The sequence below is a fragment of the Gasterosteus aculeatus genome, chromosome 4, assembly GCF_964276395.1.
Source record: "Gasterosteus aculeatus chromosome 4, fGasAcu3.hap1.1, whole genome shotgun sequence".
In the NCBI taxonomy this organism is placed as follows: domain Eukaryota; kingdom Metazoa; phylum Chordata; class Actinopteri; order Perciformes; family Gasterosteidae; genus Gasterosteus; species Gasterosteus aculeatus.
Window position 1 is genome coordinate 31749592 of NC_135691.1, and position 14537 is coordinate 31764128.

Sequence of the window (14537 nt, forward strand, 5' to 3'; positions counted from 1 at the left end):
ACATAACACTTTTTACCCCACTTCAGTCAACATTTTTAAAGATTAAAAAACGTGTTTATACGTATATCTGTCTAAATAAAGTTGATGGTGAAAAGGACGCACGCGATGTGTCGAGGTCTCCATAACTCCAACAAACTCCCCCCGTGACAAAAGCAGCAAACTTCGTGCGCGATGACGCGCTGGTATTTCTTGCAGTGTGCAGAGAGGCCGGAGGATCCAAACGCGCCCCCCGTCCCCGTCCCCCCTCTTCTTCTTCTACCACTTCTCTTTCGTTTTTGACGCACGCCGTAGATCTGCTGTAATGGCCAATCGCAGATTGAGACGCTCATATCATAGTCACACGCACGCACGCGCACGCGCGCGCACACGGCAGAACCAAAAAAAAGCTCCCTCCTCAGCGCCACGGGGGGGGTGAGAGGTGGAGAGGAGGGGGGGGAGGGACATGATGAGACACCAGATGAGATTTGTTTCCAAACGCGCACCGATGGCGGTGTGAGGCGTTTGGCTGAGAGAAGCACGCACGCACGGCGCTGTGGATTTGTAGAACCTTTTTTTAATTTTTGTTTTTTATATGTGAATCTTCTTCCATTTTTTTTTCTGGTTGCGGGGAACTTAGAACCAAACCATGGATTACTCCGTCTGTTTACTTTTACTGCTGTCAACCATCTCGTCTGTGTCGACGGGACAATTCCCCACCTCGCAGATGTGAGTGCCGCTTTGATGGGAAAGTATTGGCAGAAAAAGGCATTTGGTCGCGTTTCGCCTTCGGTGTCGTGCATCTGTCTGTAAAACTGTCGGACTCGGTCGGTGGGGAAGTGAGGAAGTTGTCCTACCGAGTGAGGATGACTTCGGATACAACTTCGCCCTGAAACGGGATCTCTGGAGCCACTGTACATGTGTGCGGGGGGGTCAAGTAGCGAAGTACAAATACGTAGTTACCTTTACCTTACTTACGTTACCCTGAGCCGTTTGGGGTATTTATACTTCACTGGAGTGTTTATTTGTCTTACTTACTCCTATTTCTTTTGGCTTGTTTTCATTCCGGCGCGCGCGCGCGCACACACACGCACACCAAACCCTATCCAGATAAATCTCGCCATCCGGATAGAGAGTATTTGATTGTGGTTGGATGAGTTTAAACATTCACCATTCAGACATCCTACTGGTTTTCTCCGCGATGCACCTGCAGATCAGAGCGACGCCGGGGGCGGAGATCGGTCGGTGGTCGGTGGTCGGTTCCTCCGGTGGTCGGTAGTAGGATCCTTTTCAGAACGGCACAAGCCGATCTCAGTTGGGGATTTAGCGACATGGACCCTCCTCCTCCTCCCCTTCTTCCTCATGCAGATCCCATGTAACCTTAAATGAGTATCTTCATGGCTTTTTTCTAACTTTATTGAGAATGTGGCACAACACGTTGCTCATAAAGTCTGAAAAAAATGTTTATTTGGCCAATGTTTTGATGACCGAGCGCTGCCCGTTCAGTGTTTCCCATCATTATAACAGGGGTCTACACAAGTCTTCTTAAACCCTGGTATCAATACTTCTACTCCAGTAATGAATGAATACTTTTGACACCTCTGGGTGGGGATGGGGGAGGGGGGGATGTGACTCACTGTCAAATGAATCATGCCTGCAAGGCATGTCCCTCATGAGGATCTCAAACCTTTGCTGTAGAACCTTCAGACGAGTTTTCTATTTCTGCTTTGATGCTAATTTGAGTATTTGGGGATTTTCGAAGGTTGCTTAACACAAGCAGTGTGAAGAGGTCTATTTGGGTCCTGGGAACTTGGGTATCGTTGGGTCCTGATATTTTAACACTTATTCGAGTGAAGAACTAATTGATTGATGAACAACATACTTGGAACAATATATTTAATTACATAAATATCTCTCAAAGTCCCATCTTTCTCTAGACCATGTGGGCATATTGTGAGACTGAGAACCAAAGTCATTTAAAAAAATATCTAATGTCTATGTGCTCCATTTGTGTATTACAACCCCTCCTTAATCCACCTCCTATATGGATGTATAATACCCATCCATCCATTGTCCAACCGCTTATCCTGCACACAGGGTCGCAGGGGGGCTGGAGTCAACTTCGGGCAATAGACAGGGTACATCCTGGACTGGTCGCCAGCCAATCACAGAGACACACAACCATTCACACTCACATTCACCCATCTACAGGCAGTTTCCCCAGAGCATGTCTTTGGACTGTGGGAGGAAGCCGGAGAACCCGGAGAGAACCCACGCAGACACGGGGAGAACATGCAGACTCCAGACAGAGAGGCCACTGGGCGGAGTCGAACCCAGCACCTTCTTGCTGTGAGGCGACAGTGCTAACCACCGCACCGCCCTGTATAATACCCAGTCCAACATAATATTAATAGTTTACAGCTTTAGCTATTTTTATTCATCACAGTACTTTGACCTCCAACTATGGGCATCCAACTCCCTCCTCTCCCTCCCAGATGGGTCGTGAACTCAAGATATGTTTTCACTCTGTCTAAATCTGACTCATAACCTCTATATCTGTAGTGGAATATTAACAGATGCAACATTTTTTTAAATCAAACGTAGGCCCGTGAGCCCGTTTCAACCGGCTGCTTCTCACTTAATCAACAGGTTTAATGATTCCAGATGGTTCGGCCGGAGGCCGGACCCCAGCGTTCGGCCTTGAATGCTCCTCGTGTAGTCCTCCGGAGAGCTGGTGAGCCATGATGGCACTCAGCCTAATGGCCGAGTGGCGTGATGTCAGACTAGCAGAGTGGCCGGCCCACTCCCTAGTTTTCATTGGCACTAAGTGGATTGATCTGTGGGTTGTGTAGCTACACGTTATTCACACAGGCCGACTTTCACATAGACACAGTGCTCTAATGGAGGGAAATTGGCCGTCTGCACACCAATGGGGGGGAAAAAAACAATATTAAAGTTCACAAGACAACTGGCAGGCTTTGTTTGAAGGTGGAAAAGGACGAAATCAACTAGTCATCTCGCATCACATTTTCAACTTCTCTCTCTGCGGAGGAGGATGATGAAGAAAAAAAACCCCTCCCTTTCTCACGTCGTCCCCGCCTGTATTCCTCATGCTGCGCTCTCGCGGTGACGGTGATTTTGAGTGACAAGCTTCATGTCGACTCCTCAAGGTGAAAGTCCCGGGTAGACGCGGAGAAACCAGATAGAAGGGCGTTGACGGACAGACGGACCGACCCAGTGTGTTTCCCTCCGGGAAATTCCGAACTGTGGTTAAGCAAAGGTTTTAACAAGCTCACGGTCCGTGTGACTTAAACAGAGGGCTACACACAGTACGTGCACACTGGCCGTGTCCTTCCCCCCCCGCCCCCCACCCCCACATCCCCTCTGCCTCATGGCCTGAAGTGCGACTGCCTCTCTGGGCTCCATCTCTAACCTCACATGCCAGCATCTCTCAGCTTCAGATCTCCACGTCCCCGCTCTTCCTCGCCGCCCTTCCCCGCGTCCCTTCTCACGATCCTCCTCGTCGCTCTCCCTGTCCGTCTTGCTCTCCGTCCGGCGCGCCGCCCCCCCCCCTCCAGTGCATCTTCTTTATCTTGTTCCTTTGGGGCCCGAAGGCAGATGATTAACATCATCGAATCTGAAACGCAAAGTCTGATGTCGTCGACTCGAGCCCCAGAGATGTCGGCGCCAGGCTGGCACATTGAGAAATCGGAGGTAAAGAGAAAAAGACAGGGATCCTACACGTCTTTTTTTGTACGTGGGACATTTTGCTCCATGCACTTATTCATGTGTGCTCGCAATGTGCATGAATTCTGCCATCCAGTCCGAGACGTGATCACATGCTACTTTCTGGCTTCGGCCTTAGTCACCGAGCGACTTTGTCTCCTTCCTCCATTTTTCTCCCACAGTTTTTTTTTTTTTCTGTCACCCGTTGCTCCATTTTTTTCACCGCTCTCACTTGCTTGTTTAAAAAAAAAAAAAGCTAACTAGATTTCATGCTCAACCAGCTAAAGAGCCCCGTGCCTCGCTTGTTCTCCCCGTCTCTGGCAATCGCGTGGCCTAATGCGAGGAGGCACTTCGTCCGGACGGGGAGCAGCACGGGCAGAGAGGGTGGACGTATACAGATATAGAGCAGGCTCCTCTCCTGAGGTGTGAATTCTGAGCAAGCGAGCGTCTCGTTTAACTCTCGGCAAGAAAGTGAACGCTTGTATCGCTTCATATGACTGTCCCTCCATTTTTTTTTTCTTGATGTACAGTTTCCAGCTTCACATTATCTTGCATGATGACTCTTTTTACATGCCAGTGGCTCACAGTGGCCAGTGATGAAGATGGCTCAGTTCCCACTATGCTGTATAGAAATTAGGAGACATATTGGATAGTCTGGAATCTGCAAATCCGTCAAATAGTGAAGTTTTGACATTTGGCTTGCAGCTGTGAAATCATGTCATACATCGTCTAGACAATTTGAACCCGAAAATGTGACAATATCCCTGGAGACGAACACTGGCCACAGTCAGTGTCCAACGCCTTGTTATATATGTTATTGTTTCATTAATTCTGCTTTATTCGTGCAAAAGAATGCAGGCGTTGTGTGTGGATTCAACCAGAGAGCCTTGCTCGTAGGTCTTGGTTTGGGAGAAGCGTGGAGATCTAGAACGTCGCCTCCAGTATAACGGAGGAACGAAAAAGGGAAAACACGTGATGACTAACGATTTTGTTTGACTTTGATTGCAGTTACAGAACTTGTATTGTGACGTTGTGTAACACGGGGACGTCGGGGGAGGGTGGAGCTGATGTAGCCAACAGATGGAAATGATCATCTCAGGCTTGTATAGGATTTCCTCGGCTGTGATTTGTGACGCTCAGCTGCGAGAGAGTTGCTGCTCGCATCTATTTATTTCAGGAGGCATGCCTTGACTCAAGCAGCTGGCGGGTTAGATCGCTTACACACACACACACACACACACACGTGCAACTGTGCAAAATCCGAGCGCGTAATGGTATGTTAGCCAGGTCTAGCTTCACTTTTTCCCCCCCACCATACTCTCCCACTGCTTTTATCCTTGTTTCCTTTCTTACACTTTTCCTACTGTTTCTCTGTCATGTTCCCTCTCTCGCTCTCTCAAACCCCCCCCTCCCTCCCCCCCAATCCCTCAACCGAGACTATATTTAGGCGAGCCTCAGTCCTAGGGATGTTCAGTGTCCTGACTCCGATGCAGCCAGATATAGAGGGGCTGAGGGGGTGGGGGGCTTCCCACAAACTTTCCTCCACTCCCCCACTGATATTTTGTGGGTGCTGCTCTACTATCCGGTTAAAGTTTTGTCATGATTGAATTAGTTTTGAGACATCGCCATGTCCCCCCGTGCAGTGAACTGCATGTGAAAACAAAGTGTGGGACTAACGAATCGACCCCCGGCGCTGGGTTGCTTTCCCAGAATCCTTTGCCACGTAGAAGTTTCCATGAATTTTCCATTGCAGCGTTGCCGAGGCAACCCGGGTGAATTGCTAACAGCTGTATGGGAGCTCACTCCTGTACAAGGAAGCACATCAGCACTGTGTAGAGTGTAGTTTTTAAACTGTTGTAAATCACTCAGAAGTTGTTCAGACTACTTGTTATTTCACAACGAGAACGGTGTTTAGTAATGTAAGACTCGACTCCCAAAGGCTACTGTAGGAAACAGGCGCAAACTACCGTCCTGAAACTGCAGGACAGGGGCTGTATTTTCAAATTCTAACATTTATTTAGCCTTTTCCAAAGGCATTAAGTGCTTGGGATATCTCACTCAAGCCCCTCTGGTGTTTTATGTTTGTTATGAGACGCAGAGAAAAGTGGACCAATGACGGCATCCCATGAGCCTCTGATGGAGTCACACGGGCGGATAAGAGCTGGTAATGGCGGACTACGCTGCGGCCATCCGGGACGCTAGGACTCAGTTTGCTCTTGAAGGTGTCTAGATAAACATTAATTGGACATTTCTGCCAGATGTGGGCTTTGTAATCCCGCTCTTCATCATCGTCTGAGGATTGTGTGCGCAGGTTGACGTAGGGGAGGATGGGTGAAGGGTTTGTTCATAAAGTGTGAAGATGACAGGGATGTGGAGGTTTAGTCATTTGAATAGAGATCAAAATAACCTATCGGGGGGGGGGGGGAGAGGAGAAAGAGAGAGAGAGAGACCGCTGGAGGGGCCAACGTTGAGTAAGAGCGGGTGAAAAAAACAGTCAACTTGGGAAACGGGATCAGATTTTATTTTTTGAGGTAATTTAAAAGGCCAAAGGATCGAAAAGAACAGAAAAAACTTGAAAGATGTATACATTTTTTTTAAATTGTAATATTACAAGTTTGTTTTAATCCATTACTGCTTATTCAACTTTTTGTCCTTGATATTTCTACAAGGGACTAGTCGCCAACGTGACCCATTTCCGTGTGCCCACACAGGAGGCATCATTTTAATGTGGTCCCGGTTGCCCTAAACTAACACCGCGCTAGATTCTCACCAGCAGGTGTGATTGTTCTGCAGCGGGTGCAAACACTTCCAGGTGTCACAACAATTCTGTGTCCCCCAATTTAATGTGTCCAGACACCTGCCGGGAGAGGCGATACAATGGGAGCTGTTAGTTCTGTCCGGATGTATGCGCCTTTTTGACACGGAGGGTGGGGACGAGGACGGGAGGACGGCGAGTGCGTCGTAATAACCACCGTACCGTTGTTAGCCTGCAACCTGACAAAAGCCCCAAACTACCGGGATGGCTGATTCACACTATTGCATGCCCTTCTTTAAGTCACGGTTAGGGTTACTCAGTGCATCATTGCCCACCATCATCTTCTAGTGATCTCATGCAATGTCTTGTTGGCTAACCCCTAACCCCTAACCCGCTACACGTGTGATACCCATCAGAGCTCGACTGACTTGGTAAGAGGAAAATTACGGAAGAGAGGCAGAAAAATCAATAACGTCATGCCTTCGATCATGAGGCCGCGGGACGCTTCCGAAGCCTGCAATTATGGTACTATTGACCTCAATAAAGACAAAGGTATCCTCCGTTGTCTCCTTTCTGCTCCGTGCTGATACGTGGGAGAGGGAGGGGGGGGGGGGGGACAGGTCACTACCAGGTCATTTAGAGAGAAAATTGGACGCGTTGTTTAAGGTGGTTAATTATATGGAGTTTGTAGAACGATTAAAAAAACACAGTAAGAGAGTTGGAATGAAAAGAGGGAAAACAGAACGAAGAGGGAAAGATTGGCGGACAAGGAAAGGCGCCCTCGACCTTTGAGCCAGGTAGCATGCGATGAATTTACACAGAAAGGACAATAAGCTCTGTGAAGGCTCGCTGCTTATTGGACGCCCAGCGTCATTGTCAGGGCTCTTATTAGCTATTCCCCCAGTGGCTCCATTACATCCCAGCTGCCACCCTCAAAGATACCCTTCCTCTTTTGCACCGCTGCTTCCTGTAGAAACAGATTAGAAGCCCAAATTACTACCATCAGAGGAGGACTTAAGGTTCGGGGCTGTCTCCCAGTGCTGGAAACCACCAAATGACAAGACAGCGAGGTGGAGAAAATAAATGTATGCCGCCGGATGCTTCATCCGTGAGGGGCTCGATATTAAACGATCAAATGTGGATTGGCAGACTGGGTTCTGAGTTTAGAAAAATTTGGATTTTTACAAAAAAAATTGGATTTTTAGAGTCATACCACAACTTTCAATTGAGACGAGGACTATACCTTAAGCTACTTGTATTTCATAACTAACTGTTCCAACGCTTTGACAGATAGAGTACAGACTCTAGGGTATTTTTTTTTAAGTCTATTCTCTCCTTTCTTGCCAGGCAAATAAAGTCTTCCGTCACCGCTCTCCTTCTGGGAATCCTCTTTTAAAGTAGGATAAGAAACTCAACTTTACTTTGCTTCAAAAAAATCAGAACATGTCTGGAATCTTTGAGCCTGTTTAGGTAGAAAATGGATGTAAAATAGACACAAAGTATTAGTCAAGGACAGTTTGAGATGTCATTGAAATCTGTGCTCAACAAAGTATTTTGTTTCTGCAAACATGTTGAAGGCCCCTGAGACGCCATCGAAATGCTCTCAACTTCAAACTTATTGTGTATTCCTCCAAAGGTCGGGACTGGAAGGTGAATCTCGTTATTGAGGGCCGTGTTTGCCTTTTGTGTTTTAGACTTTTAAAGTCCCAAACGATAATTAATGACAACTAGCTACAGGTAATTCTCCCTTTTACAATCTTTAATCATCCTCAAACTTGATGGATTTCTGATGAATTATTAACTTTAATATCAACAGTTTTTGACTGTTGAAGCGCGACAGTGTGTTAAACTGAATTAAACAGCCTGAAAACAGCTAAAAGCCAGATGCTGAGGTTTTGAAGTGTAAAAACAGAAGGACGGCTCGGCTGAAGGGATAAATGTAGTCAGAGGGAAGTCAGCAGTGCTTCACTGCTGAGTCATGCTCTCTATTCCGGGACCGTGTCCCCCCATCAGATTGGACAGTCTGCTCCTACATAATTGGCAGAGCGGAGCTATATGTTTCAGGTTAGGCATTTCTCTGAGAATCTTTATTTCCACCTTTTTATATGAGGGCAAATATAAAATGTCTTATAAAGGCAGCAGCACCATAAGCCCTCATGCGCTTGATACACGTCATGTTTTATTATTTAATTCCACTGTCCTTTGTCTGCATGCTTTTGGTTAACCTAACAACCTGTAAATGCGTCAAGGACACATACGGTGAATTTTGAGTTTGAATTTTCCACATCCAGAAAAGCCCCCATCATCCGCTTGATGACTGAGTCATAGAGTCCAACATTTGCTCTCATTTTGTCCCCGTTTTATTTCACTTTCTGAGGAAATATATTGGTATTAAGCCAATAAATGCTCCCATGTGCTAGTCAGATCTTCTGTGTTCATCAGAGAACCGTCTGCTGCTGGAGATCACAACACACATCGATTAGCGTAGCTTCAGATGGATAGTTTGTATGTTATCCAGTGGCTCGTCATGCATCATTCTGAATGGTTGGTTGTATCACACACACACACACATGCAAAAAGGGGACACGCCCACCTCATTACATTAAGCGCTGTAACTGTAAGGGTGACCTTTGACCCAGGGCTACAACAGCCTTCCCCCCCCACCAGCCCAACTGACCTTTGAAAGACCCACTACTCAAGTTATACACACACATGTGACCGCTGGTCCTAATGACTGCTCTTGCAGTCATTAGAGAGATGGAGGAACAAGGGGAGGGGGAGGGGCTACTTTGGATGTCAAAGCGCAAATCGAGGCGCACACTCTCTGGTCTGGTCAAGAATTCAGCTCATTTGGCACTTAGAAATGATCCTAATATGATATCATCTTGGTGTAATATTGCATCTCGTCTGTCAGTGGTGTTTGCAGCGTCGGATGGCAACAGGTCAAACACAGCCTGCTGCGACATGTGAGAATCCCTGAAGACTCGCGGCGAGCCCGAGTATAGTTGCTTGTGGTCACTGGAAGGATTTAGGATTTAGGAGAGGATCGTTTCATTTTACTGACGGTTACGGTCCAAATGTCTGGAATAAAACATGTTCAAGGGAGTGGGAGTCTAGATTTTGAATCTCGCACCATCAAACTACTATGAACAAATAAAACATATTTTGTCGGGTACTTGAGTAACGTTGTTTCAGTTGCTAACATAAAGAGTTGTCAATCTTTAAATCTCTCTTTAAAAGAGGGATTCTAGAAGTTTATTGTGTTTCGCATACATTTGGGGGATGCATCAAAAAGTGGTTGTTTATATTGAACTTGTGATATCAGGACTTTTATTTATTTTTTTCTCACTTATTCTCACTTTTTTAAGTCTTTAAAATCAGGAATCAGGAAACATTTATTGCCAAAATATGTCAGACTTACAAGGAATTTGTCTTGGCGGTTGGTGCGTGACAGTAGACAGTGTAACAATAGACAACAAGACAGCAGTGCACAAGTAATAAAATAAAGTAAAATGAAATGCTAATGCAATGGGTTAGTAGAATAAGGCTATGGGTTAGTATAAAACAAGAGAAAGTTAAAAATGTAAAATATTAAAAAAGTTAAATATTAAGCATAAGGTGCACTAGTGAACAAGTAACAAAGTGACGACAGAGTGAAAAATTACAGTTAAAGTGACGTGCAGTATGAAGAGGAGTGACCGGTGGAATAAAACACACATTTATTTACCTTGAGACAACTCAGTGAACACGGTGCAGATCTTGCTCGCCTTGTAAATGCTGTTAAATGTGATACAATGTGATACACAGAATATATCTTACACCGTTTTTACAGACTAATTCCAGAAAACTGAAAAAATGACCGTACGGTTGTGACTCATTTAACACCTTATTCACCTACAATTGTGCATTTTCATAGTTTTACAGATTAAATATAAAAACTATCCTACATGTTGTAGTAGACAGGTCTTGAATTCTGTCAATTAAGCAAATATATGAGTGAGTGAAGAACAATTGCCTGTGAGAAATCGACTGTCTGCTTCATGATGGGTATAAGCAATGAAAAATGTGAGGTTAAAAAAAAAAAGGCTTTTAATGCCGGAAGGGCTCATACATGGCTGAGTTTTCTCATTTCTAGCCCTGCAGTCGCCTTTTACAGCTGAGTGACTGAACATGGCTCAGCCTCCCTGTTTGTTGAAGGCTTCCTTCTTTTCCAGAGCGGCCGCCGCTCCCGTTGCCCGAAGGAGACGGGGCGACAGCGTGATAGGGGACGGCGTAGCAGCTGAGCATGGCAGGGGACAATGATTTTGTCTCCTGTTTCCATCCTCAAATGTAATGTTTTTGTCTTGCTTTTCTTTCAATAAAAGACTGGTTTCTAGGCCACCTATTGATAATATAGCATACGGATTATTCTTGAAATTTACCAGAGGAATTTCTGTGTGAAATTCAATTCTTCTTTTTTTTATTTTCCTCCAGGGATTTTAGTTAACGAAGATCAGAGAGAGTAAAATTAGCTGTGAGCTGTATTACAAGCTGACCTCATGTTAAAAGTAATCACCCATTACCACGACTAGTTAAGTCCTCTCGTAATCAGGTTACAAAGAAGCTGCTTTAGTTTTACTTCATGACCAGAGCTGAACTTGCAGCGGATCGCGCGTGCTCTGCAACCACACGGCTCCTTACAGTCGATGCGATGAGAATATAATACAGTGCGCTCCAACAAAACTCATGAATATGACCTTTAATGAATGAATTATTGATGGGACGTGGCACTGAACATATCTTGTTTGGTGGAGCGCGCGCACACACACACACACACACACACACACACACACAGTCCATTTTTTGCATTTGACACCTGTTGTAATGGGCCTCGTTTCTTGAGGCCAGCAGGACCTATTTGAGAAGGCCACATGCGTAACCACCCTGATACACACCTGCTCGCCGTGGCCAGTGGACCACATCTTGACCCTGGAGTTGGCTCCATGCACAGCATACATTCGTACATTGAACATTCTCAGTGGAAATTCATATTTTTGCCATCATGTGGGTGCGTGCACGTGGGGTTGAACGTGCTGATGGTACAGTACGGCCTTCCTAAATCGGCACTCGGCCACTAGCAGCTGTCTCTCGGACGGCTAAAAGCAGCACACACACATTTCCAGTTTGATCTAACCGTGCTCATGTTACAATGTATTTGTTTTTGTTATGACAGGGTTCATTTATCAAAGGCCCCTCAGCAGTGTGGGGGGTGGAGAGGTTACCTCACACCTTGGGGGAGAAAGGGTCATTTTCTTTATGGATTATGTCGTGTATCTTTTTTGTATTATTATTGGTTGTCACAAAGGAGGTTAAGGAAGAGTTTGCAGTACAGGATGTGTAGGCGTACTGCGAGATAGCGTTTAGAATATGGTACATGCAGCTGAGCAACAGGAGGTCTACAAAAGAATCGTGCTTTTAACTGGACTTCATTACAACTAGCAAAGAGGCTGTGAAATGTAAAGCTCAGCAGGGTGTATGGATCCACACGTGCACCATGCACACTCATGCACACTCACGCACACCCTCACACGACCTGAGCTCAATGTCAGGGATTCCATATAAGCACAGTAATACTTAAAATGCTCATTACACGATTACTACGGTGACGACATTGTTGTTCTACAAATACGATTCAATTGCGCAGGCCAATCAGAAGCTTGCTATCACGTGAGTGTTGTGTGGCTAATTGATTTTTTTGTTTGTTTTTGTTTTCTCAGAATAAAGGAATGGGTGGATCAGATGCAGAAAGAGTTGATCACGTTAACAGACACAGCCAGTGGTCTGGAAAACCTAATACAGGTAAGCATACAAACAAAATGCTTGTAAATGTCATGTTGCATTTCTGCCCATAAATACCTGTTAATGCCAGTGCTGTTCCTTTAAACAATAAGTCAAAAAGCAAACAACATACAGTTGAGGGATGTCATAGCTGAATTTACTCTAGTTAGTGTCTACTTTAAGCCATTGCTAATCTCTGACTCGCTAACACTTGCATGACCTCAAACACATCACCAGACTATACACAGTAGTTTACTATACAACGCTGCATCGATGTATACGATCAGATCAGCTTTGTGACTATAGACACACACACACACACACATACACACACATATCTGACAAAGGAGAAGAAGCTTTTTAAATCAACATTGATTGACATAATGCATCTGGCACATTTGCTCTCCGCTCCCTCAGAGAATAAAATCATTCGGCTTTAAAGCATCACAGAAATCGTTACAAAATACGTTTTCATTCTATTTGTGGCATGACTTGTTAGCGAAAAGGGGAATTAAACATATCTGGCAATGTTATTTCAAACTGTTGCTATAACAGAAGCTGGTACTACTAAGGGGACGGCCTTATTTGAACAAAGTGTTGTTGTTGTGCACAGCATGCAGGATTTGTATGAGGAAGTGTAATGAAGCTTGCATGTATGCATGCGTGTGTAGAAGTCGATTGTGTCGTTACAAGTGGAACGCTTGTACTATTGTAAGCATTGATTTATAGAGTTCTATGTAACCAGTTTTAGTGATGTGTTTTCACTGATAAATTGTATTTCAAGACTCCTAAAATCTACACAAATTGGGTACTTTCAGTTCAAACACTCAGATTAAATATATAAATTACACAATGTTCCTCGTGTAATAACTTAATCCGCACCTAAAAGTCAGACACATTACACTTAGAAATTGCTCCTGAATTAAGGGCATCATTCAGACGCCTGGAGGACGAAGAGAAATACACGCACGCGCCTCACTTCTGTGGTTTGAATGTCGGACAATGAAACCGCTGTAGGCCGCTAAATAATTGGCTATTTGGCATTTGTGTGTTTCTTATGTCTTTAGCTGCAGCATTATCTGCTGCAGTAAAGTAAATGGCCTTGTTATATAACCTTACATTGTAATTTGATCAGTGGACATGTAGCCTCTTTGTTTTAAACCCTGTGCTTTGGTCAGTGCAATCCCAAGAAGAAGAAATAAAAGTCAATGATCACTGATGCACAGTTTTAATTTAAGGTACAGTCTGTGGATCTTAAGATCAATTTGCATGCAGGGAAAACACATAAATGTCCCTGGTGATGTTGTGCTACATGTGACTCTGCGGATCTTTTGTCTAAATGTGTGGAAATCATCATTTCAATCAACCATCACCCACCAACACGGCCTGTCGACCTTTTAAATGCAACAGTTCTCAGGCCGAACGCCTGCTTAATGATAACGACTCAATCAACGATCAACAACACGTGTGTCCTCTAATTGAAGCTCTGCTCTGACCTCTACTCTCTTCCTCTGATTTTCTCAGATTTATCATAAACACAGACCTCACTTCAGTGTTGAAACCAACAATCCAGCACAACTGGTGGCAACAGCTGCCGGGAATATAGAGAAGCTGCTGGCTAACCGCTCCCATGCCTTAAGGGTGAGTTTGAAACATTTTCTGATGTCAGCTCGTGTTTCTTGTGGAAGGAGAGCAGTTCGGTTATGGCTTGTTCTTTCTCACCAATTTAAAAGTCTAAATGTTGCGCAAACCCTGCGCTTTCTGCGAGGCCCGATCCGCTCCGTACGTCTCTCTTAGCGGGAAGCCCAAGTAAACACGGAAACAATCTGCTCCTCCTCAATTCAGTTCAGAACGGGGCCACAGCTTCAGGCCACGCGCTGATTCGATGCGAGCGGACATCCTGCAGCCAGATTACTTAATTCAAAGTTACCAGGCTTGGTTGCAACAGGCTAAAAAGAAAATAGAGGACTGGTCTGCCATCGTGCTGTTTAATCCACACCTACTGCTTTAGTGATCTAAATACCAAAAGGGTTGCGCTAGGCAAACGCTTTTATTTTGTAGTTGCACCACCAGCAGGTTGGTGTTAGTTGAAAAAAATATATATATATGTTGTCCAGAAGATGGATCCTTGGGACTGGTGATCCCCATCTACTGGAGCTGCATACAGGTCACCTATGACTGAATCGGATTATTGTGCAGACCTGCATGGCACCCAAAGGATTTACCCTTAGAATGACAAGTCCCCTTTCAACAGAATGATCCT

General features: G+C 45.1%; 1 protein-coding gene across 2 annotated transcripts in view; it reads left to right on the forward strand.

Annotated features, from left to right (window-relative positions):
* Positions 1–371: 371 nt before the first annotated feature.
* The window catches only part of cacna2d1a (calcium channel, voltage-dependent, alpha 2/delta subunit 1a), a 58941-nt gene continuing 44775 nt past the window's right edge, over positions 372–14537 (forward strand). The window contains exons 1-3 of one of the 2 annotated variants that reach the window (XM_040174689.2): positions 372–705; positions 12214–12295; positions 13799–13915. In XM_040174689.2, coding sequence (XP_040030623.2) covers positions 626–705; positions 12214–12295; positions 13799–13915 — 279 coding nt within the window. In that variant the 5' untranslated portion in view covers positions 372–625. The remainder of the gene's footprint in view (positions 706–12213; positions 12296–13798; positions 13916–14537) is intronic. The other variant, XR_013467273.1, reaches the window with a different exon arrangement.